Raw genomic sequence first — 25,281 nt, 5'->3', positions numbered from 1 at the left:
TTTAGTAAATAATAAATGATAAACAATTAACATACTTTTACATATTTAAAGCAAAATAATGTATTATTATTTTTTTATTAAGTGCTTAGGTTTTTTAATCTTTTATATTTTATACAATTATTTAAATTAAATTTTATTTAAATATAAGAATAAGTTAATACTTAATAAATTTAAATTTATTACAAATTATATGTAATACAATATAACATAAAATCTAATTTCATGAGTTTATTTTATGCTCCTTTTATTGCACCAGCCACCTTTTTAATTGAACTGCAATGCAAACAAAAAATGCAGTTACATATGGATCTACATAAGAACAGTGTTTCGATGCAATAGCATACAGTGTGATGCCAAACGTACTCTAAGATATTAAAAATTTTCATTAACAAGAAATTTGAGATTTAAACTGCTTTTAATATGAGTGGAGAAGATATTTGATTACCAGTTATGCTTTAAAAAGAAAAGCACTACCATAAAAATTTAGAAACCTTGTTTATCTGTAAAAGGAAGGGAAAAAAAAAAGAAAAGAAAAGAAGAAGAAGAAGAAACTGTTTCAAATGCACTTCCTTACATGTGGCATTAACCCATATTGACAAGTTCTTGTACATCACATGCATGTGCATGGTCGAACAACATAACATCTAACTGTTTCTGAATGCAAATAACAAGAAGAAAGCCAAAACAAAAGGTGAGTGGCCTGCCGCAGTCTTTACTTGAGTAATCCTCCTAATGTGTTGAAGAAGCAAAATTGTCGGAGGTGAAGATTACTCATGTTTTTGGTTTTAGTTCTCTGGCCGTGCACTGACTGTTTCTCTCTTCTTTAACTGCTCTATTGCAACCATTGACCAAAATGCTTTCTCCGATGGGCTTCCCAATGATGATATTGGTATTCAACGGCATCTGGTTTATCCCATTGTTGGGCAAACTGCTGTTGCTGCTAGCGCTGCTACTGTTGCTTTGAACAAGACCATTGCTGAAGCAAAATTTGTTTTCCTCAGAAATCGTGTCTGATGATGATGCCTTTCCGCTTGATATAGCTGTAGCTAGAGCAATGGGCATGAGGCAGAGGCCTTTGTTTTGAAGATATTGCATTGCCTTGGTCACGTTGGATTCCATCAGCTTCACTACCTCTTCTTCAAAAGCAATTTGATCAGAATTTAGAGAAATATCAACTCCTTGATCAGCTTGCGGCGATAGAGATAACCCCTTAGATGCCTGACAAATATGCTTTTTATTGTCAGTATCGTGGTATGCTTTCTTATCCACAGTTCATCATTTAATTATCTCTAAGTGCACAATGGAAACCTATTATTGTTTCATTTATTCATTGTTTTCAACTCTTAGTTCTGAGTGCTTCACACTCTATAAAAACAAACTGGGCAGCAATATTAGTACAAAGGATGATTCATGGACCCTCGTTGCCAACTATAATGCAGCTCCAAGTAAACTTGATGTCAACTTTACTAAATACTTCCTAAGCTGTAAGCGCTGGACCTAGTAGCATATTAAATTCTTCTTGCTCTTCATGTGGGATTTCACAGGATTTACTGATTTAGTGACCCAACAGCCTACTTCACTGTGGCTGGCAAGAGTGAGCCAGCAGCATTTGAGTGGGAAAGTGCCTGGCCTTTCAACTAGATCTATGGTTATAATATGATAATCAATTCCAAAGTTTGTGGAAACAACAATTTTAGCTCATTTCTATTTAAAGTAGATGACAGAGATGCATCAACGTAAGAAAGTATAAGGTACAGCACCTCAGCCTGACCATCTGTGATTAGAGGAAGAACTGCCCCTGCAGCCCCAAGCCTGCTCATGCTCAATACCTGAAACCATCAAACTTTGCACTATCACTGTTTATGAAGCCTTAATGAGGCACATCCACAGATAACTGTCCTTTATCGTACCTTGACCTGGAGTTGAAGAAATTTAACGTAGTCTATGATCTCATCAAGCATGGATGCCTTATCAGTCTGCAGAAACAAGATAAAATTGACGATGTTAGATCTCCTATGAAACACATCTACTGCATAACTGAGCTGGTAATGATTTTTTCTGCATGTGCAGTGATGGTATTTTGAGGGAAAAGATCTTAGCACAAGCATACAAATAAATCAAAATTTATAAATGTGAAAGCTCCTGGACAACCACTAAAGAAAACAGATACATTGCAATTACGGTTCAATGACTAGGAACAACTAGTAAAATAGAGTACCTTATTGGAATTAGGTACAAGCTCTTGCAAATTCTTCATCCTTTCAGCAATTTTCTCTCTCCGAAGCTGCATTTATGCATTTTGAGAATTAAAACCCACAGAAGGTCTAGCAAACATAAATTTATCCAAATACAGCTACTTCAAATTCTGCAACAGAACTACATGAGTCCCAAGTTTGAAAACAATTTATGAAGAAAATTAGAAAAATATTATGATTATTCTAGAAGAGACCCAACTCTTTCAGCAATACTGTGTGGATCGGTGGCCTGTCCTCGACGCGCCCTCACACGAGCCTTTCCGGTTCCGTTACAGCCACCTGTTGGATTGGCTGATGCTGTCTGAAATAGAAAATTGAATTCTTATTATTCTAATAAATTATGTTAGTCCCTTCAGTCTTTTTCAACAGCTGATAAATAAGTAACCATTAACAAGAAAATTAAATATTGGTTTAATGAGCACCTGCTGAAGAGATGGCAGTCCGACTGTTGGCACAGTTGGCAGGGGCCTTGAAGAAAAACAAGATAATGGATGATTTGGCAATTCTTGTTCCCCCTGCAAAATAAAATATTGAAATGTTAATATCACCCAGCTGATAGTTCCTCAAAAGCAGATGTGGTTGATGCTTTGTTGACTCAAGAGATTTAAATTGACAGGGCTACTCTCGTGAGTTCACAATCTTGTGCAGTATTTCTTTTCCCCTTTTCCTCCGATGTGATGAAAAATTTATCAAAATGAACTGTAGTAGCTAAAATACCTTCGCAACGATGGATGCAGACAAGTAATCAAATTGTAAAATTTTATCCATTCCAACATATCTGTTCCCCGTTGTATCTACATCATGATTCATGGTTGCTCCTTGGAGATAGAAACCACGTGTTCTTGGTTGTTCTATTACAGAAGATAAGGAAGAAACCTCCTCATAAGATGTTGGAAGCCACAATTCTGGACTTGGAGAAATAGTTTGCAAATCTCTGAGGGATCTCTGAATGTCAGAAAGCTCACTGCTATTACCACCAACATGCTCTGAGTCGACAAAAGAAGGAGATGTTGTCATTTCACCTATCAACGGAAGCTGCTTTGGAGAACCTAGATTCATGGAGCCTAGAGTAGGTATGGCTGGATCGTACTGCAGGCCTACATTTCCAAGTTTCAAGCTTCTATTCATGGAGGATAGGTTGCCATTGCAGTTTTGGCCATCCTTTTCATATTGAGTTTCCTCGGAAAGTAAATTTTTGTCAATACCATATTCTGATTCCTCACCAAGAACAAATGATGATGTATCTTGAGCTGCTAAGCCTTCCATTGCAATACCAACAGGTGAATTTTTCTCATCATCTTTATACACTCCAATTGAATTGGGAAGCAGTTGATTTTGTTGAAGAGGTTCACTATAATCCCAAGATGATCTTTCCTTTGCATTCACATCCGACCATGATGAAGAAGAGAAATAATGATCGAGATACTCATCCATCGCCAATCACTATCAATGAAGTCCTCGTTTCTCCCTTTGTTTATCAGTATGGAATATGGAGTGCCTATGAAGTTAATCTCTTTTGCTAAAGCTCTATTGGCCTGTACCATTAATTTATAATAGACAGATACATTTAGCTTATCATACAAGTAATACAAACATTGAAGCAGGAGTCGCACGTTTACTGTGAAAAAATAAAAGAACAAAACCCAGGATAGAATGTAATGATTGAACTATCATAGATCTGTATAAGCACCTCTCTACACTGAGTGAAGCATAATATTTAATCATTCGTCAGTTTGATTCAGATCACTAGTAATTTATCGAAAGAAAAATTATAAACATAATTAAATCAACAATGTAAAGTACATTCCAGCATCAACCAACTAAAAATTCACATGAACAAAATTCAACAACAATATATATACCAAAGAAAAAAAAAAGAATTCCTTTTCTTGCAGCCAAATCATAGACACGGGGGAAAATAGCAAGAACTTTAGAACAATCAACATAAAGATTCTCAAATACCTTCTCTTTCTGAAGGACTGAAACCCAAATTGATCAAAGCTCCTTTGCCCGTTTCCTTTTGATGCATCATCAGAGCAAAACATAATCCACAAAAATGACAAAACTTTGATGAAAAGCAATCACCAAAACTCTAAAAGTCAGCTGGATTTGACTTCATCAAATTAATAAAATAACATTTCATGGCCCCAGTTCATGCAAATATAACTTTTTAATTAAGCTTGAGCATGCAAAAGCTGATTAAAAAAAAATTTATACATTAAACTAATCATAATCATTGCATACGCATAATCAAAATCTACATTTAAGCTTCAAGACGTAATAAACAAATAAATAGGAAAAACTTACAGAGCAAAAGTCACTAGAAGTAGTGAGCAAAAGTAGCCTTTTTATTATTTAATTTTTAAATCAATTCTCAGCATCCAAACAAAAGTAGCATTGCTTTCTATGAGAAACCGCTCTTTATTGAGTAAAAAGTCCATTTTTATCTACTATTATAATGTTCTTCAATGTTACTTTAGTAATTCCAAATAAAAGTTTTGGCTGCGTGTCGATAAATGATTGGACAAGTTACAGGATTATACTCTTTTCCGTTCCGTTTATTTATTATTGTTTTCCCTTTCAGTTAGGCCGAACGTTACAATCTCCTTTTAAAATTGCCGTCAAACGCTATTATGTTGTTGTGCTGGTTGATGGTTTCCGAAATTGGCCTTGAATGCGGTTACCCCATTGGCTTGTATCGCATTCGATCGTGGGTGTTTTGGTCATTGGGATTGACAAGTCTTTATCCTCCCTGCTAAAGCGGAGAGGTTTCAGTTCTTTTGATTATAGTGGTTGTGTGTGTGCGCCAGTTCAGGTGACGAAAACAACCTGACCAAGACCAAATCTTCTACTTTGGTTCTTATGACAAATAAGTCGCTTCGGAGTATTCATCCCCCCCCCAAAACAAAAAAATGATATTATTGCTTTTAAGAAAGCAGCCGGTTAGTCTGATAACTGCTGTGAGCGTGTGTAAACTGAATTGCTATTTTTTAATTTTAATTTTAAAATTTAATTGAAATTTTTTATTGTTCTTAGGTTTTCAAGATGAAACTTGTTAAGTTACCCGGGCGTTATAACTAATTACTTAAAAGTAGAATTAATTAAACTATTCTTTAAGTTACTAGTGACAACTTTCGATTTGAGAGAAATCTTAAAAGGGTATTGTTAAGATACATGATGATGTAACTTATATCAACTCTGAAGTTGTCACTAGTAACCTAAAGAGTAGTTTAATTAGTTCTACTTTTGGGTCATTAGTTATAATTTTTAGGTTGATGTAAGTTATATCATAATATAATTTAGCAAGGTTCTTTTTAAGTATAAGAATCGATTGGTCACAATTATTATAAAATAAAAATTACAGTTGTGGAATAAAATTTTATTGTATCCAGTAAATTTAAATTTTAAATAATATTTTTGGCAAAACACATAAAGGTATTATAAGTTTTTTTTTTTCAATCAATTAACTAATGGATAATAAAATTACTTTGGCTTAAAATCAACAGTTGCAATTCTTGGCTTCGGAGCTTCAACTTCCCAACAGCAGTATCAAATATTCCCATGATGTATTCATTCAAATAGGTCCCTGGCTTTGACTCTTGTCATTTTCGGGTTAACTTATGTATTCTTAAACTGTCAGGTCAAAATGCAATATTACAAGTGTAAGTCGATGATCTCAATAAGGTATCTATTTGATACAAATGAATAAACTATATCCCTTTAAAAAAAAAAATTAAAATTAATGGACAAGGAGTCAGACATTATCACTCCAATCGACTGTATGCAAGTGTACAATACAGCCACTGAAAAATCATACGTATCATATTAATTCAGTAAAAATATCATTTATCCATGTTATCAGATTGAACATTCGAAAACATTACTAATTAAAGATATTGGTTTTATTTTGACTAAGATATGTTCTATGAAATATCACGGTAAAATAAAATATAACCGGATAATGTAGCAAAATACTTGATTTTCATTAGTGAAAAAAAAAAAAAAAAAAGGTCAAGAGTCATTTCATTCATTTGATCACTAATTCGCGTAACCTTGAGGTCTTTTCCTTTTTCCCACCCAGTTCCAGCAAATAAAGCATCTGCTTTTGTAGACAGAATTGTATGAGTTAAGTATTAGCTGGCGGAATAATGAATAATCAATAGGTGTTCTAGTTACTAGTTAGTGGATGTGGATGATGATTATGACAATACTCAATGAACATAAAAGCTTTTGTAATTGTCACTTTATCACGTTTTTTCAGCTGACTTTGTGTTGATAATCAAACCTTCCCCTTCTTCTGCTGTTTAATATCACAAATTCACAATTGATTAAAAAATTGCATTTTATGGCCAACTTATCAAAGTGAATGTAGTTTACCTAGTAAGTTTCAGGCTCTGAAGATTGGCACAACCTATTCAATATTCACAGAGGAGTCCCAGAAACCTATCTCTGCAGGTTGGTTTTTGAATTTAGTCAGATTGCACGAATAGCAAATTAAGGCTAGCAAAAATATCAACTTCCGTCGAACATACATTTGTTCAATGCAAGTTGGATAATAATACGGAAAATATATCTTGATAGTCAAAGTGATTCATAATGTTTAAAAAGTATGGTTTAATAACTCCAAAGAACCTTCAACATAGGGCTGAAAGAACTGCAATTCTAACGCCTAAGCTGAAGTTCCCAGATATAACACTATCAAACTGCTTGAGTCCAGGCAACGAAACTCTCAGGGATGTTTAATTCTTCCAAATAAGAGACTGAATTTGAACATAAAGGTTTCAAACGGAAATTTGTATCTAATAAATTGTATATAAGTTTCATAAATATCAAATAGCTCTGTTTAGAACAGGAGATGGAACACATCTCGGCCATCATATGTAAAAGGACCATAATTACAAGACAAAGCCGTATGCAAAATGCAATTCTCCAAAGAAAAGGGTGTTCAAGTATCTGCATCAAATTAACCCTTACAGACACTACAAAAATGATATTGATCATTGAATTTGTCCGATGCAGTTCCACATCTGTAACAAAATGCAGTGCCGCACCTGTGAATAATGCAATTAAAAAGGGGGAAATGTGAGAGGACATACTATAGAGAATTCATGGTTCTCTAGAATCAAACCGGTTAATTCTTCTGTTAAAGTAATCATGCGGGCATTCTACTGACTAAGTGGAGTGATGAATAATTCCTAAGTTCCTTAATTGTGTAGAAAATTATATATGATTTCAGAAAACAGTCACAGGGGAAGAAAATAAAAATTACGTTGAACTTCTGTAAGGTATAAGACAAAGTCATCAGATCAAACTAAACAATTCTACATTTGCACAACTGATAATTGTCACTCCTATTAAAAGGTAATGTTTGTAAACACAAATTTTTTGAGGCAAAATAAACACACAATGAACACTATCTACTATTAAGAGCAGAACTTGTGACTCGGTGCCAATAATTGGGGAGACAATTTGAGGAAGTGACCTATTTACAGAGAGGGGGAGAGATTAATCATTTGTGAGCAAATTACCATTTATCTTCAAATTAAGTCCTGTTCTCTGCCAGTCACAATATAAAAGAAAGCATTTTCTGTTAAGATGTTACTACAAGTAGTTACAGTCATTAATTGATCTTTAGTGTGCCACCTATGACTATGTCGAAATCATAACCATTACACAGGTCACCTACTAGATGAAGAACCCTTTTCTTCTGAAGGATTTAATAACCTGAATTTATTACTTAATTTACCTTACTGACGAACTGGAAAATTAAAAAACCCATTACTTCACCTCTTCAGCAGGGATGACACTTGTATTATATGGCTAGTGATAAGAACATCACCCACTAACTTGTATCTATAGAATCCAGATTTAGAATGAGTTCAGGTTATGTTAATATAGACAAGATAAGTACTGGCAGAGGCAGCAATATGATGAAAAGTGGGCTGAAATCGGGTAATGTCTAAATTTGAGCTGAATTACTTTGTAATTTACTGTTAATTAAGAAGAATCAAATGCACCAGAGGCAAGAATCAGAGAACACTTAGTGAGCAATAAGAACTTGTGTGAGTTATGTTACAAATTAAACACATTGCAATGCTATTAAGAAAAAAAAATGAATATGTATGAATTATGTTCAAAGTTGAAACGAATTGCAATGCTAACAAAAAGCCTAAAATTCGTTTCCAACGGCATAGATATAAATATATAAGAAGTCTACTAATGATTAAACAAATATGATAAAATAAGACAACAAAAGCAAAAACCACAGAATATAAGTCATTAAACCACAACTGAGTACGAAAAGTCATGGATCAGCAAACTGACCTGCACTTCATATACATGCAACCATCTTTTTTCTCCACATAGTACCTACAATTAGGGCACCTCTTCCATTTCTCCTTTTGAGCTACCTTCATCAACAGTATATCTTCTCTCTCTCTCTCATCCTTATTCAACTTTTGAAACTCTACACAATTAACCCCTGAATGCCAAGGAACCTGACATTGAGCACAAAACAATCTCCTACAATTAGGGCACTCTGATTCTTGAATAACCTCTTCTCCATCATCAATCAACATCGCAGAACAATCTTTGAATGGACAATAAAACTTTTGAGCCCCAGGAATCACAGCCTCACACAAAGCAGCCCCCCACCTATCAAATACATCTTGAGGAAGTATATCACGACAATACTCAGGCTCTAACAAGCCTCTACAGTCTACAACTGGGCAACGAATAGCTGTAATGTTTTCCTCCAACTTTGCAGCCACGTACTTGACCATGCAGTCTGTACAGTATGCATGAGAGCAACCTTTAATATGAAATGACTTATGCACAGTCTTCTGTTCAGCACAAATCTCACATACAAAAGGGCCATACACTATTCCAGACTTGGGAGGACTTGCATATGATCCTTTGCAAGGTACAGTTGAAATACGTTGTTTCAGTTCCGTGAGTGATTCTGTTAAGCTACCAAACCTGTTATCGATGAATGACATTGTGTTCTCAACTGATTTAAGCTGCTCCAACACTATCGCCAGTTCATCACCATGCTTATTCAGTGGTTTTTCAGTCTGCAACATCTTACCTTTACTGGCCATAGCTCGAGTTTTTTCTACAGAAACCTGCAAACGATGTGCTTAACATGCAAGTTTTTTAAAAGGAAAACTATACTGGGATTGCAAAATTGAGTCCACAAAACACAACCAGATGGCAGTACTTCCATGACCGCCTGCCTCAAAGCAACTTCATGAACCTTGACATCCTACTCTCTTTCGAAATCAAATATATATATATATATATATAAACTCACCTTCACATCCACTGTCTTCGCATTATCCATTTTCTTAACACGTTCAGCCTCACCCCTGCTCATTAGGCTCAACTAATTAGTCAAAAATGACAAAAACTTTTATGGACATGGATAATAATCTTACAATGATCAAAATGTATAGACACTTACAAATAGTTTGTCCTAGCACGACCATCAGGTTTTGAGGTGGCAATATCGGTTAATTTCCTTCTTGGCCGGCTGCCAACATTATCTTCGACAATGGGCCTCTTGCCCTTGCTCTTGGTACTAGCCATGTTAGTCTTCATCAACTCCACACACTTAAGCAATGAAAAATGCGCATAATATATTAAATATTTTACTTGGAATCAATCACCAAAATACAAAGCAACTATATCAGTAAATCAATAAAACCAAAAAAATAAAAAATTACAAGTCCAAAGAAGTAATGTCATTTATCTCATAAAAAAGACCATCATCCCAAGAGGACCTACATTATTGTTATTATTACCCCCAATTAGATATTAAAATAAATATTAAATAAAAAAGTTTGGCTACGTTGGAGTTACTCTAATGTAGAGTATTTTTTCATAATCACACGATTAAAATTATAATGAATTTTTTATTATTTATCATTTTACGTGTGTGGTTGAGATTCATACTTCATCGTAGATCTGTTCCAACGTAGCCATAACCTAAATTAAAAAAGAATATAAAAATTTAAGCACACATAATATAGGTGAGATTAAGGTGCTGTGTGAAAAAAAATATAATTATAAAATAATAATAATTTATATTAAATATAAATTTTGATAAAATTATTAATTTTTTTATGATTTTAGTGAAAAATTATATCAATATATATTTTAAATTTCAATAATTAATGTTCACCAATCACTTTAATACCGTACCTTTTAAATTATTACTGCTCAACTTCAATCTCAAACGCAGCATAATGCCTTAAAATCAGCCATCAATTCTATATTTCAAGACCCTCTGAGAAAAAAAAAAGAAAAAAAATAGCTTGGGTTTTGTGGGAGATCGAAAAAGCTCACCTTTTTGTTGGTGAACAAACGGAGATTGCCGAAGGAGAGAGATTTCGAATTTGATTTTGGCCTGACACTCTGAGAGTAGTAATAATGTCAGCAGAAAACGAACTGTCTTTGGCGAGGTTAAAGTTTTACATGATACATACATAATAATGGCAACATACATAATAAAGGCAAATTTTTTTCTTTTAATATCTTTCGTTATTTTTAGTTTTTACATTTCAAACAATTTATTAGTGAAAAAAAGGTTTTAAGACCCTCCGTGCCTTCGAGTCCGCGGTTGGTTGTACCGTTGTAGATGACTGTGAAGTACGCTTTCGCCCTTGATGTTAATAATTTAATGGGTTGAAAATATCATTTTCACCGACACTTATTGAAAAACTACAATGTATTCATAAATTATTAAATTTATTGCAAGTCTACACCACACTCCCCCAACTTAGTTAATTTCCGTTCCGTCATTAAAAAGGCATATTGACCGCTGTTGACCATTGAAAGTGTAATTTTTTGATCGACTGTGCGCTTGAAATTTTAGTAGAATTTTTACTAAAAAAAATTTTGAGTCTTTTAATCATTAACAAGAGTTTTTTTTTTTATAGAAATTTTTTTAAATTATATTATGAAAGTAATAAAATAAAATTATAAAATAAATTGTGAGTACTTTAAATAAAAATTCTTTAAAAGAGTTTTACAACTACTTTTAAAATTTTAAAATTTGAGCTCCATAAATAGAGGTAAAATAATTTATTTAATTTCTAAAAATTATACTCAAAATACAACTAAACAATGGTAAAAATTTTAAAAAGAGCTTATAGGATTAAATAAGCATTTTTCACTATTAGATAAGTTATACCTATTGATGCTAAAATATGACCGCCCTTTGCTCGACCAAATTGGCTCACCAACAGTTGTACTGACAATGACGAAAAGGTGGCACTACACAAGCTTTCGCAATTACCCGAGCTCCTGAGACTCAAATCACCCTTCCTCTTCTTTCCAGACCTGCGTGCATAGAAACAAATCAGAGGCGCTGGTTGTTTTTCCGGCGCAAATCCTCTAATGCTTAAGTCAGTATGCGGGGTTTTCGAGAAAAGGGTATGATTTTAGTTCATGCACACTAAATGCAATGTTGTTAAAGAAAAATATATCCAAGACTCTTATGTAGTTAACTTCTGGTATTAATTTGGCAGAGTCTTCCCCTCCGTTTTTTTTTTGTCCCATTCTCAATCGATTTCTCAGTTTTTATAAACAATCGTCCCACTTCCTCAGAGCATTTTCCATGCCCGTTATACTTGGGTGATCAAGGGCCTTAACGGGTCTTCAACCACCGAACGTGGGTAAACGTGGGGCATCATGTTCTCCCCAGCAGTTTGGGGCATGGCGAAACTATTGCGTGGGTGTGAGATCGTGCTCTCTCTCTGAGTGACAAGTACCTGGCTGGTATGAACTTTTGGTCGGTATTCATTTCTGGTCGATATGTGCTCCATAAAGGATATACTACCAAGAATCTGCTCATAACATTCAGGCGAGGAGATTCGCCCCCAAGTAGGATATGGGGGGATGCATGACTGATACTTTTTATTACTCAACAATACCAAACACTAACTAGCAACTTTCTAGCTTTCTCTATAATTTGTTACTTCTATGACTTACTTGCTAATCAAATTAGGCTGCTAATAGTATTAAAAAAAAAAAAAAAGAATTTACGCTGCTTAGAAGTTTTTTCCTGTTTTGAACTGAAACAAGAAAATATAAAAGAGCTGTATGAATGCTAAGTTATTGTTTGCTGATGGTTTGGTACAATGCCTACAACTCTCATTTAAACATCTCTAGTTTAACTTGTTAATCAAGTTATGCTGCTAAATAATTTTTTTCTGAAACAAAAATTTCAAAAATTATTGATAAATCCCGACTAGTAAGCATTAATGGAGATGATTTAGAGATTCTGAATAATGCGCGACAGCCATGTTATTTCAAGTGCATAATATAAAACTTTTGGGGGTGCCAAATAAGCAGCACTCTCCCATAGTCTCTGTAACCCAAATATGGCATGCTGCAAGCTTTGCTTTGCAATGCAGCGAAGGCACAACTTGCCCAAGGCACGACTTGCAGCACTTGAGGACAATTCGTAGGCAGTTCAAAAATCCTAGCTAAAATAGCTGTCATAAATACCACACAGCAGTTACAACTGCACCGTTACTAAATCCATTAGCAATGCCATCTTTATATATATAATAGTGAATGAAGTTTCACAATATGTTCAGAGGTAACAAGAGCAAAACTGCAAAAGTGATGCTCAAAAAAAAGCTTCCACTCCCTTGATCATAAGCATCTTTAAATAGAAAATTTCACCAGTAAAACACCTATATGGAATTAATCATTTCTCGGGACCATCTGAGATAATCATATACTACGGTTCTCCTCACACAAAAATCCATCATCTTATGCTTGGTAACAAAATGGACGACTACTTGTTACAGCTGGGGCAATAATAACCATGAGAAACAGTACTTAATTGAACTCCACAGTGATAACAGAAGGCATATCCACACCTGCAGGGTGATTAGTTTATCCAAGGAAGAATAAATTAGCTAATTACTATATGTGGCTGAAAGTGAAGTGAAAAATACTACATGCATAACAGTTTAACAATTTTAACTTCAATATATTCCGTGTGAAATTGTTTCAAAGGTAATGAGATCTAGTTAGAGCTCAAGAAGCTGCTCTAAACTCTTAAGACATCACATATTGTAACCAAACTCCAAGCTACCTCAATCTCACAAGAAAAATAAACTACTAAGACAGAATTCTGTTATGGATTAAAACTCTCCTCTCCTCTCAATGTGAGACAGTGAGAGTTACTTCCACTGTCAGCCGCGAAAGGATTTGAAAGAGATTACAGAGATTTACGCTCGAACTCATGCTGCTCATTCTCTTAAAATTAGGCTCCACACCCAATCAACAGATTCTTCACTGCTAATGCAATATGAAAGTAAATAAAGGAGGCATAGAATAGAAGGATCATACCCAACAAATCGCAATTAGCATGGGGAAAGTTAATGTGTGCCATGTTACAATTAAACAAATGGAATCATGGAATTGAAATTAACCATAAGCGGAAAGCACATATGTAATAAAACTGACCTGCACCTGATATACGAGCAACCATCCTTCTTCTCAACATAGAACTTACAGTTAGGACACCTATTCCATTTCTGGTTCTGAGCGAGCTTCATTAGTATAATATCTTCACTCTCCGGCTCATCCTTATGCAACTTCTGAAAATCAGCACACTCAATCCCTGCATGCCAAGCAACCTTACATTGTGCACAAAACAATCTGTGGCAATTCGGGCACTCGGATTCCCTTATAGCCTCTCCAGCATCATCGATCAAAAGGGCAGAGCAGTCTTTGAAAGGGCAATAAAATTTCTGAGCCCCGGGAATCAGGGACTCACACAGGGCTTTGCCCCATTTATCAAACGCCTCTTCTGGGAGTATGTCGCGACAATACTCGGGCTCTAACGAGCCACCGCAATCTGTGACCGGACAGCCAATTGACGTGACGTTTTCTTGCAACTTAGAGTCCACGTACTTGACTGTGCAGTCTACACAGTACATGTGGGAGCAACCCTTGATGCTGAATGACTCGTTCCTTAGCTTGGTTTCGACGCAGATTTCGCAGACGAAAGAACGGCTTGTTTCGGATCTTGTTGAAGACGCCATTTCGTTTTCAGTCATGGAAAATCGAACCAACTCTTGAAAATTGAATTCTAGGCTCTTTCGTGTTTCCTTTATGAAAAAGATTATCATTTAATATCCTATAAGGAAACTGTGCTGGTGAGCGCTAGCCCCACATACATCAAAGTACTCGAAATTCGAAAAATATGCCTTGACTTCATTGATTGTGTTTTCACATAACCGCTTCACCCGATCGGATTTTCGGATTAGATCGATTTTACCCGATCCGATCATTGATTGTAGAAATTGTTGTAGTAAGATATGTTGATTAATTAAAAAAGTAAAAGTAAATCATATGAGTCCTACCATATTTTTAATTCAACTAATCATAATATATTGTATAAGTTTATATCATATTATTTATACAAACGTGTTTGTAGTTGTATCATTACTCTTTTATTTTAATCTTTTTATTTACTATATTTCTCACTTTATTCACCTCTCTGAGGTAAAATAAATTAGTGGAGTATATTATTGGTATTTCGAAAAAGATTGGATGATACGAATCCCTTCAAAAACTGACACAACTCCAATCAATTTATTCTCCAAGATCAAATCTAAACATATAATTGAATGGAATCGCTACCCGATGCTCAATGAAAACACGAACCTTTGTATGTGAGAACGCCACAATCAGTTATGGATGTCTGATTGATAAGTCGAGAGTTTAAACGTCACAGAAATTCGATAAGTTTAAAGAGTTTGTTTAAGAACTAAAGATAATTAACTCTCTCACCAATCGTATCAAAATTAATATGCATATTTATTGGATGTGAGTACATTATATACGGTTGGTTACAAGAATTTTTGGAAATAAATCTTAAACCGAAATTAAATTGGAATCCTAATCTAAGTAAATATGAAAGAATCTAAATCAAATCAGAATTATAATCTAAGCGAATAGGAAAAAATCTAAATCATAATCATAATCTAAGTAAATAGGAAAGAATCTAAATCAAATCAAAATTTTAATCGGCTTAAATGCCTTACATCGATTAAAATGAAACCCAGTAATTAAAAGAGAAATAATCAATTTGTTTCTCCTCTACATTCTTTAAGAAACGAGAAAGTATAAAAAAAAAAAAAGCAAAGTAGTATATTTTCTCGCTATAATGTGCAAGCCAACTTTTTATTTCATAGAAGTGATTATTTGGAAACTTCAAAAATTCAAATTATGCATTTATATGTGTGATTCCTTCAATGGGTCTCCATGAATTTGATTGAACTCAAGTTTCTTGAATCAACCCATTAAGTGTTTTTTTTTAATTTTTTTGTTTGAGCTCTTGTGACGAGTCTGACTGAAACTTGAATAGGATCTGAATATAACTTGTCCTACATGCTTGTGATAGTGTTAACCTCAATCTCATCATTGGATATATTTAAATAAATCAATTTTTAATTTTGAATAGTATACTATCCAAATTGTATCTTAATAATGCTATATCGTTACAATATCTTTAGAACTTAGAGTACGGTATTTGCGTTAATATCCTTTACCAAAATGCCATCGATTGTCCGGTATTACTAGAAGCCTAGTAATCGAGTTTTTTTTTTTACCCCAAAAAGTTTAAAGGTCCGGCTATGGTACAACTGTGGTACCATACCACAGCTGCACCTAGCCATTGGATCCAGTTATAGTACATGTGTGTAGTTGGATCTAATAGCTAGGTGCAGCTGTGGTATGGTATCATAGTTGCACCATAATTTTGTCCAAAGTTCAAAAGAAAAACTTCTTAACCATTGCACGATCGTGCAAGTAACAGAGAGTACTACTTGAAGTCAAGCAGTCGACTTGAAAAATAAATTAAAAAATTTATTTATGGATGTGATTGACAGCTTGCATTGTATTGTATTGCATTACGTTAAAACATTAATTTAAAACTGACTTATATTTCACTGTAAATAACTAATGGTTAGAAAGATGGATAATATTGTGAAAAATATATAAAGTAAACTCATGGACAGGATTTAGGTTGTTTTGTATTAAAATGTTATTCATATTTTAAATATAATCATATTTAAGATAGCTTATAAAATATTAATTCATATTCGTATGTAAATAAAAAAAATTAATTTAGATGATAATATAAGATAGTAAAAAACCTAAATATTTAATAAGTACATGATTCTACTTTCATTACATATCATTTTATTTATTTTACTTTAAATACTAAAAAAATTAATTTTATTTAATCATTTATCATTTATTAAAGGTCAATTATCCACCGACCACTTATTTTTTCGTATTTTTTCACAAATACACAATTCTTAATTTTCTTTACTAACTTCACTCAAAAGTATATTATTTTGCACCTATCCACTTTTGTCTTCAAAGTTCAAATTGTTTATTAGATAAATGACTTTTTTACCCCCAAACGTAAAAGAGTAATTATCCACCTATCACCTTTTTTCGCATCTTTTAAAAAATACACAATTTTTTTTTGTTGAACTCCACTTAAAGTTAAATTGTTTTGCACCTGTCCACTTATGTCTTCAAACAATGTTGTTGTGAAATAACAATTTTACCCTTATGATGTCGGAAAAGTTTTAACAATGTTATAACAGGAGTGAACCAATGAAAAAATTATTAATTTCAAGTGAAGCGCTGAAAAAAAAAAGATTTATATATTTTGAAAAAAATTAAAAAAAAAAGATGGTCATTAAATAATTACCCTTTATTAAAATACTAAATTTAAGATGAAAATCCGAGAAGTCTTAACTTGCAAATAATGCCAACTCCAGAAACTACTTGTTATTAAGCTAACTACCATCAGAGAAGTTTAACACTTTAACTTGCATATAACAGGCGAATTAGGATTATACCAAAGGCAATTGGTGATGAACATCTTAATTAACATAGCATGTAAGTTTGACCAATATTCCATAGCTCCACTTTGCAGAGACTAATGGAAGCCCAGGAACCACCATTGAAGCCATCATATTTTGAAGAAACAATAAATCGACGGAACCCAGGAAACTATCCGCGCAGCATTAGCTCTTACAGTGGGTACAATAGTGGTATTGATGGTGGTAGTTATTTGAGGGAGTCCCACAATTGTAGCAAAATGAAAATCCGCACCTGACAACAACGCCAATAAAATAGACAGTCAGAGTAAATAGTTCAACATTCATGGTTTTGTTTCATCAAACCATTTTTATTGAATTTGTCCAATATTAAGAACAGAGCTTGCGATTATTATATGAAGGGGCATAAAATGCTGTTGGCAGAGGTACATTTACATTATGTGTTCTGGAACATGTTTCTTAGGCCACGATGAATCAAATGATTAAACCTGTAAGAAAGGCTCGGTCATCATCTGAGCTCATCATATTTTTTCAAACAAATAAACCCAATGCTTCATCATAAATATTCAAAGCTTGCTGCCTCAAGCATGTAAACCAGATTCGTAGTAAATTATGGAGCCCTCACTGAATTCTTGTGACATTAAATCAAATGGACCAAAGATATTATACACCTATGCAGCTAGAAAGAGAGAGTTACATAACTGTGGAACTGAGAGAAACTTGAAGTATTTTGGCATATGAAACTAATTAAGAAAACTAATTGAGGAAATGAATATCTCTTTAAAGGTGTCCACATTAAATCCACTTCACAATTCACCTTGGAGATAAAGAACAAAAGATTTCCAAAATTAGACGTTTAACATGAACAATTTTAACTTGAACTCTGCTATTGCTTAGGCAATTGACCACTACAGAACTAGAAAATTAAGAACTACATACTCATTTCAGGCCAGGAGGGCACTTGTATTCGTAAATGGCTAATGCTAAAACCTCAGTCTCTCAATCATGTTTCAAGATTTCCCCACTTTGACAGATCTCGTCTCATGGTTTTTCAATGTAATGCTGAAATGTGGGCTGAATTTGGGTAATGTCTATTCCTAAGGCTGAATATCTTTCTTGTTCAAGAATTATGCAAGTCAGGCAGAGGAGGGCCTTTGAACAAGTGAAAGAACTTTTGTAAATTATGTTAAAATATGCATAAAATGGCAGAATAGCAAATGCTAAAACAAAAAAAAAAAGGAAGGGCCGAGATTCATTTACAGCTGTGGATTACTGCTATTACATGAGAAATAACAAACATCAGAACAACTTAAAAATGCAGAATCAATGAAATTATAAATCCAAGAGAGATTATGAGAGGTAGTGGGGAAAAAACTGACCTGCATCTCATATACCTGCAACCTTCTTTCTTCTCAACAAAGATCTTACAATTAGGACACCTCCTCCAGTTCTCCTTCTGAGCAAGCGTCATCAACATAATATCTTCAGGTTCCCTCTCATCCTTATGCAACTTCTGAAACTCTGCACACCGAATCCCTGCATGCCAAGGAACCTTACATTGTGCACAAAACATTCTATTACAATCAGGACACACTGATTCCCTAATTGCCTCTCCTCCATCATCAATCAAAAGAGCAGAGCAATCTTTGAACGGACAATAAAACTTCTGAGCCCCAAGAATCACAGCCTCACACAGAGCATTGCCCCATCTATTAAACACATCTTCTGGGAGTATATCCCGGCAGTACTCGGGCTCTAACACGCCTTTGCAATCAGCTACCGGGCAGTTTATTGATGTAATATTTTCTTGCAACTTTGAGGCCACATACTTCGTCATGCACTCGGTGCAGTAAGAATGAGAGCAGCCCTTGATGCTAAAAGACTCATCTGTTGATTTGGGTTCCACGCAAATGTCACAGATAAAAGAAGTTTCAATTCTTTCTTCGATTGTGACTTCGTTTTTGGAATTTGAACACTGCCCTTTTTCAGTCACCGAACGACTTGAAAAGGGTTTCTTTGCTTTACCGAAAGGTGTATTTTGAGGCACGAAGTTAAGTATATGCAACTCGTCATCATCATAGTAATCATCAAGATTAATGAAGTCGTCACTAAGAGAAGCCATGAGAACCAACTGGATGTCTCTGTCTTCATCGTACTGCTCAACTGAAATTGCAGTTTTCTTCGTTGAGCCCTTTCGTGAACTGTGTGTGATAATAACTTCATCATCATCATCTTCCAAAATCTCAAGTCGGGGAATCTTCTGTGTGTCCATCTTGAGTTTCTTTTTGGCTTTAATCAACTCAAAAACCCTACTTTTCAGGTTTAAGATTGCTATTAGCTATTCTATACCTCTAAACGCAAACTCCAGTTACGATTGAATTCAATAAGGAAAATTCTGAAATTGGTAATGTAACTGTACGCTGCGTCGGAGAGAATCTTCATTATTTCACTTTACCAAATGGAGAATGTAAATAAGGTTTATTTGTGATGCTGTAATTTTTTTTACAACATTAATAATATATTAATTGTGAATCATTAAATTTAATCAATGGTATATAATATTTGTATTAAAAAAATAATTTAAAAATAATGGTAACAGTTTAAGGGGTGGATAATTTTTGTAAAATAATTGTGACCATACTTAGAGTTTGAAACAATTTCATTTAAATAGTATATTTTATTTAAAATTACTTTTTAGCCCTCCTTTAAATTTGTAATATGATAATCTCTTTTAAATAAATCTTCCAAAATCAGTTACCATTAAGTATAAAATATAATATCAAGTAGGTTATTTAACACAAAGTCTTGTAATAATTTGTATTGTATGAATTTAATTACAAACCATTAATACCTAAACAATAATGATAATAGAAAGCATTGCAATAAACTATTTTATATGTGTTTTATTAATAATACTAAATGAGTCACAACAAATGAGAAATATTTTATTCACCAATTATTATTGAAAAATATATATGTCTATATAACTATAGAGTGTGAAATATTTTGATTTAAATTTTTATCAAAAAATTAAACTATTTATTTCATGCAATTCAATGGTGGAGGATATAACATTATGAAATGTTGCTTTGACTTTCAATATCAACCATTAGACTATGAGATATTAGTGGCTCAAATATTGTGCCAAAATTATAAGTTAAAGTATCCCAAACCATAGCTTTATAATGGAAATATAAAAACATACAATGATTTTTTTTCCTCAATTTGTCCATTAAATATTATTTGATGTAATATTTTATTTATTGTCATTATTAATTATCATAATAAAAGTAATGACTCTTCGTAGCATAAAAAATTTATAATTACTATCAAAGAATAACAATAAAATAATCTTTCATTATTCATAAACTAAAGTTAATTAGGAATATGTGTTAGATTTAACTTTTCTGAAATTAACAAATTGACATTTGAAAATAAAATGAAAACAAGCTTGTGAAAGTTAAATTTTATAAGGCTGAGATAATTTCCTACAATGTCAATAAAAATCTAAAAATATAAATGATTTTCTTTCACTTTTTTTTCCACGTAAATATTATTGGAGGCAATATTTTATTTATTGTCACTATTAATTATCATAACAAAAGTAATGACTCTTAATAACATAAAATTTTATAATTACAGTCAAAAGATATCAATAAAATAATCATTCACGATTCATAAACTAAAGCTCATTAGGAATATATATTAGATTTAACTTTTATGAAATTAACAAAGTGATATTTGAAAATAAAATGAAAATATATAGGCTTATAAAACTTAAAATTCCTATCATGTAAGGATATTAATTGTAAGATAAATATAAAGTTCAGAGAATAAGTATGTTAAATAGGTGTTAAAAATAATACATACTTCATGATCAATTACACAATGACCCTTAATATTATATAAAATAATGAGTATTTTAATATATGATATTAAATTTTATTAAAACATGTGTGATCAAGAAATTTTTATGTTACAAGCAATCTCAACAATGAGTTTATTGATGTAACTATGACATTTACTTAATTATATGTACTTAGTTGTGTTATTTATTACTATTATATCATATATAAATTTTACAATTGCAACTTATTTATTTGATTTGTGTTAAATAACCTACTATTATATTTTATACTTAATGGTAATATATTTTGGAAGATTTATTTAAAAAAAATTATCACATTTCAAATTTAAAGGAGGATTGAAAAATAATTTTAAATAAAATATACTATTTAAATGAAATTATTTCAAACTCTAAGGATGATCATAGTTATTTTATAAAATTCTCCATCCCTTACATGTTTGTTAACCGTTTACCATTATATATTTTTTTACTACAAATATTGTGTACCATTGATTAAATCCAATGGTACACAATTAAAAATATTATTGATGCTGTAAAAAAATTACAGCATTATAGAGGAACCCTGTAAATAAATATTGGATGGCAATATTGAATGTAGTTATTTACTTTACAGTTTACACACACTCATAAATTGATTATAAAAAAATTAATTTAATTATTGTGCGCTCTTTACAATAATAAAATTATTGTTGAATTACTTTAACTTTAATTTTATTTATTTTATTTTTGGTAATATTACTTTATTTATTTCAAATACTAATAAAATTATTCAACAAACTAATTTTAAGAGTTGTAACATATACTTACAACAATATAATTAAGGCAAATTGTAAATAAATTATTTAAAGTCATTTTAGTTATTAATTTTTTACTTATTTATGATCAATATTTAATTTTTCGCTAAAAATAAATATATATTTTTAGACTTTGGCCACTCTATTTGCACTTTTCGTTTCATTTTAATTAAGATCACTCAATCCCAATGTTTTCCATAATCAAACACAAATAAACTTGCCGCCTCATGCTTTTAAAAGAAAGTCGGAAAAAATTTCATTTTTCCTTATTTAAAGTCAAAACATATAAATAAAATAATATCAAATTGATTTTCCTCTACAAATCACAAGAAGTGATTCGAAAACTCTATGACTCAACTAAAAATAAGATGAAGAGGTGCCCAACACTCGAGTAAAGAATAATTTATACAAACATTTGAGTTCTTGCAGTCTTGCTTTTACTACAAAAAATTAATCAAAGTGCTATTTGATTAGAATTTTATCATAATTATATAGACGCTCAATTGACAAGAATCCAACTAATACATTCCACATCATTTAATTTTTCATTATTTGTTCATTTGAGTTCTACAAACAAATGCGACATGAAAGGGTGAAAATTAAAAAAAAAAATTATTAAAACACTCAATTCGATCGGCCCCAGAATTAATCTCACATTGAAATTAGCATTTCGAAAAGCGAACTCACCGTTAAACCAAGTGGGTTGAGGAAAATGACGAGATCAGACTCTGTTTGATACAATTTTTCAAGTAAATCTTATACTCGAACCATCAAGCAAGTATATTGAAGGAGAAGTGGAGATTTAAAACAATAAATTTTGCAATGAATTTGAGCAAAAAAAATTTAATTTGTTTAAATATTTATATATGTAAATTTCAGTTTCTGGGTTCAAATTGCGATGGTAACCAAATAATACTTTTTGAATTAACTCTTTGATACATAAAATTAATTGAATTATGGAAAATGGAAATTATTCACTACTTTCTCCATATTCGCGAGATTAACTCATTTGGAACTCGTATTTCATCAAAAAATAGAACATTATTACTTTGAACATTCTATCGCCTTCTCCAAGTGCCTGCAGAAGCAAGTAAAATTGTGAAGGATACCTCTAAGGGTGAAATTTGAATCGCAAGCACAATTATACTCGCGATGATCAAATGATTGTTTGCACTCGTAGCAAAATGCAGTTCCACACCTAAGATCAACGTCGGTGATAGAAAGGGAATTTTTTTTTTTAAAAAAAAAAAAGTGGTGAGAGACTGAGTATTAAACTATATTTGTATGGTATAATTTGGAATTAATCACATGAGGGTCTCAAAGAAATAAAAGTTCTTGCAAATTTTCACAACTAAGTAATGAACATTCTTAAATCTTGTTTGGTATTTGAAGTTGGAAAATTATAATTTAAAAGATACAACACTAAGTTATTTGGTAAATATTAATTGTTATGATTTAAAAGTTAAATTGATTTGATCTATTACTTTTAAAATAAAAAAATAATAATGTCTTTATCATTTTTGCTAAAATTATATTTTAATATGCACAATTAACTTTTATTTCATAATTTTTTTTTTTTTCACACCGCTCCAACTTATAATCTATGACATGTCAATATACCAAGCATGGCCGATATATGATAGCAAAACTGTTAAATGTTACTCCAAATTAATAAATGGCAATGGCAATACTTGACTAGTGGCAGCGAATCAAATGAACCTAAGATTATACATTTTTGCAAGTTTTTTTTTTTCCATTATCATTATCGTCTATTGAAGGGTTACATATATACCAAAATTTTTATCTTATATGTCCCCATCATTATCGTTTTTAAACTAACAACAAAACCTAAAATCATTTGCATCTGTAATGTCATATTAAAAAAAAGAAAAAGAAAAAGAAAATCGCCGAAGAAAATAAAGAGGACCTGCTCATCCTATATAAGCAACCAGCTGATCTTTACACAGAGTAATTGCAATGAGGGCACCGCTTCCACTTCTTTTCCTCCGCTAACTTTATCAACTCCATGTCTTCACTATTTTTCTCGTTCTTATTCAACTTCCGAAACTTTTCACACCTCATCCCTGCATGCCAAGGAACCTTACACTGAGCACAAAACATTCGTTTACAATAAGGACGCTTTGATTCCTTCATATTCTTTAGTCCATCATTAATCAACAGCGCAGAGCAATCTTTGAAAGGGCAATAAAACTTTTCAGCCCCATTAATTACACCCTCACACAAAGCATTGCCCCATCGATCAGACACTTCTTTTGGGACTATCTTGCGTCAGAACTCTGGCTCTAACACGCCGCCCTTGCACTCTGTTACGGGGCAGCGGATTGATGTAATGCTTTCTCGCAGCTTTGAGTCCACGTACTTGACAATACAATCAGTGCAGTAAGAATAAGAACAAAACTCGATGCTAAACAGCTCATTTGTTGACTTGGGCTCCATGCAAATCTCTCAAACAAAAGAAGAAGGATCGTTATTTTTGGAATTTGAAGACTGCCCATTATCAGTCATTGGATGAACCGAAAATGGTCTCTTTCTTTTCCCAAAATGAGTGTCGTTAGGCAGAAAATTGAGTACATGCAAGTCGTCGTCGTCATCGTAGTAGTCTTCCAGATTAATGAGGTTTTGAGCCGATTGTAGGCCTCTTTGTTCATTGCACTGCTCAATGGAAATTGCAGTGTTCTTTGTTGTGCCATGCGGTGGAGTGGGCTTCATTTGGGGTGTCTTAATTTTGTGCATCTTTTTTTTTCGTTAATTTTACGGAGATTGTGTTTTGCGCCTTCTTCAACTTTAAAAGCCTTCAACCCTATTTTTCAGTTTTGCGTTTCCAGTACGATTGAATTCAGAATGGAAAATTCTTTATTTTGTAATTTTTCACCACGTATCCTGATACATGAGAATGACCTTCTATCCAGTAAGTTTCTACCTTTACTAATTTATGAGTAATAATACTAATAAACACTCCACTGGAAAGTATCCCTATTTAATCTATGTCCAGAGTATTGAACTGAAATTTGTTCATTCGTAGGATGATTAATAATGTCACATCACTTGATCTATCTGATAAGATTGAAAATTTTATTTATTTTTTAGAGAAAGATTATTAAGAAAAAAGATTCAGGAAAACGAAATAATTTTCTCAATGTTAAATAAATTAAATTGACATGTTTTAGTGGAATTAAAATTCTAATTATCTGTTGACAAATGAAATAATGAGAGAATTCTAATCCCTGTACAGTCTTGAAATTGCATTTGCTGCAAGTATTTATATACAAAAAACTAAAAATTCAAAGTTATCGACACAGATAATGAGTAAAAACTCTATTCACTTTTACTCAATGCCATCTCAAAACAGCAATCTCTCCACCAACAACGCCATATGAAATTCTAGTTTTTCGTTAATTTCTATATAACCAATCATTTCAGGTAAGTTCACTACTAACTGTTAAGAGTATAGCTGAAGC

The 25,281-nt window shown here is 32.6% G+C and overlaps 4 protein-coding genes across 14 annotated transcripts; all 4 read right to left on the bottom strand.

Moving 5' to 3' along the window:
• Positions 1-552: 552 nt before the first annotated feature.
• Positions 553-4,669, bottom strand: LOC102611966 (hypothetical protein). Of its 3 annotated transcripts, none has more exons than XM_006474502.4 (9): positions 4,563-4,669; positions 4,218-4,272; positions 2,973-3,790; positions 2,678-2,770; positions 2,455-2,556; positions 2,219-2,284; positions 1,911-1,976; positions 1,761-1,829; positions 553-1,218 (listed from the first exon to the last, which is right to left on the bottom strand). In XM_006474502.4, exons 3-9 carry the CDS (start codon positions 3,687-3,689, stop codon positions 772-774), a joined length of 1,560 nt encoding a protein of 519 aa, XP_006474565.1. In that variant the 5' UTR covers positions 3,690-3,790; positions 4,218-4,272; positions 4,563-4,669; the 3' UTR covers positions 553-771. The 3 variants fall into 3 exon arrangements, with proteins under 3 accessions (XP_006474565.1, XP_015384588.1, XP_024953668.1); XM_015529102.3 differs by having other exon boundaries at positions 4,218-4,320; positions 4,563-4,666; XM_025097900.2 differs by lacking the exons at positions 553-1,218; positions 4,563-4,669 and adding an exon at positions 1,261-1,643 and having other exon boundaries at positions 4,218-4,556.
• Positions 4,670-6,636: 1,967 nt separating this feature from the next.
• On the bottom strand, positions 6,637-10,856 carry LOC102612454 (E3 ubiquitin-protein ligase RSL1-like). 3 transcript variants are annotated; one of them, XM_025097907.2, is made up of 6 exons: positions 10,602-10,854; positions 10,458-10,505; positions 9,718-9,866; positions 9,568-9,622; positions 8,580-9,379; positions 7,048-7,306 (listed from the first exon to the last, which is right to left on the bottom strand). In XM_025097907.2, the coding sequence occupies exons 3-6, from the start codon at positions 9,852-9,854 to the stop codon at positions 7,219-7,221; spliced, it is 1,080 nt and encodes a 359-aa protein (XP_024953675.1). In that variant the 5' UTR covers positions 9,855-9,866; positions 10,458-10,505; positions 10,602-10,854; the 3' UTR covers positions 7,048-7,218. The 3 variants fall into 3 exon arrangements, with proteins under 3 accessions (XP_024953676.1, XP_024953675.1, XP_006474567.1); XM_025097908.2 differs by lacking the exons at positions 7,048-7,306; positions 10,458-10,505 and adding an exon at positions 6,637-6,704 and having other exon boundaries at positions 10,602-10,856; XM_006474504.4 differs by lacking the exon at positions 10,458-10,505 and having other exon boundaries at positions 10,602-10,850.
• A 468-nt stretch (positions 10,857-11,324) lies between these two features.
• On the bottom strand, positions 11,325-14,533 carry LOC102612755 (E3 ubiquitin-protein ligase RSL1-like). 6 transcript variants are annotated; one of them, XM_025097180.2, is made up of 2 exons: positions 13,746-14,533; positions 11,325-11,597 (listed from the first exon to the last, which is right to left on the bottom strand). In XM_025097180.2, exons 1-2 carry the CDS (start codon positions 14,405-14,407, stop codon positions 11,405-11,407), a joined length of 855 nt encoding a protein of 284 aa, XP_024952948.1. In that variant the 5' UTR covers positions 14,408-14,533; the 3' UTR covers positions 11,325-11,404. The 6 variants fall into 6 exon arrangements, with proteins under 6 accessions (XP_024952948.1, XP_024952947.1, XP_024952949.1 ...); XM_025097179.2 differs by having other exon boundaries at positions 13,740-14,531; XM_025097181.2 differs by lacking the exon at positions 11,325-11,597 and adding an exon at positions 12,792-13,147 and having other exon boundaries at positions 13,746-14,527.
• A 2,462-nt stretch (positions 14,534-16,995) lies between these two features.
• Positions 16,996-19,575, bottom strand: LOC102613446 (E3 ubiquitin-protein ligase RSL1-like). Of its 2 annotated transcripts, XM_006474509.4 has the most exons (3): positions 18,520-19,575; positions 17,576-17,628; positions 16,996-17,414 (listed from the first exon to the last, which is right to left on the bottom strand). In XM_006474509.4, exons 1-2 carry the CDS (start codon positions 19,410-19,412, stop codon positions 17,577-17,579), a joined length of 945 nt encoding a protein of 314 aa, XP_006474572.1. In that variant the 5' UTR covers positions 19,413-19,575; the 3' UTR covers positions 16,996-17,414; position 17,576. The 2 variants fall into 2 exon arrangements, with proteins under 2 accessions (XP_006474572.1, XP_006474571.1); XM_006474508.4 differs by lacking the exon at positions 17,576-17,628.
• Between the last annotated feature and the right edge of the window lie 5,706 nt (positions 19,576-25,281).

This window comes from Citrus sinensis, chromosome 9 (genome assembly GCF_022201045.2).
Source record: "Citrus sinensis cultivar Valencia sweet orange chromosome 9, DVS_A1.0, whole genome shotgun sequence".
In the NCBI taxonomy this organism is placed as follows: Eukaryota; Viridiplantae; Streptophyta; class Magnoliopsida; order Sapindales; family Rutaceae; genus Citrus; species Citrus sinensis.
This window is presented reverse-complemented; position numbering and strand designations above follow the sequence as displayed.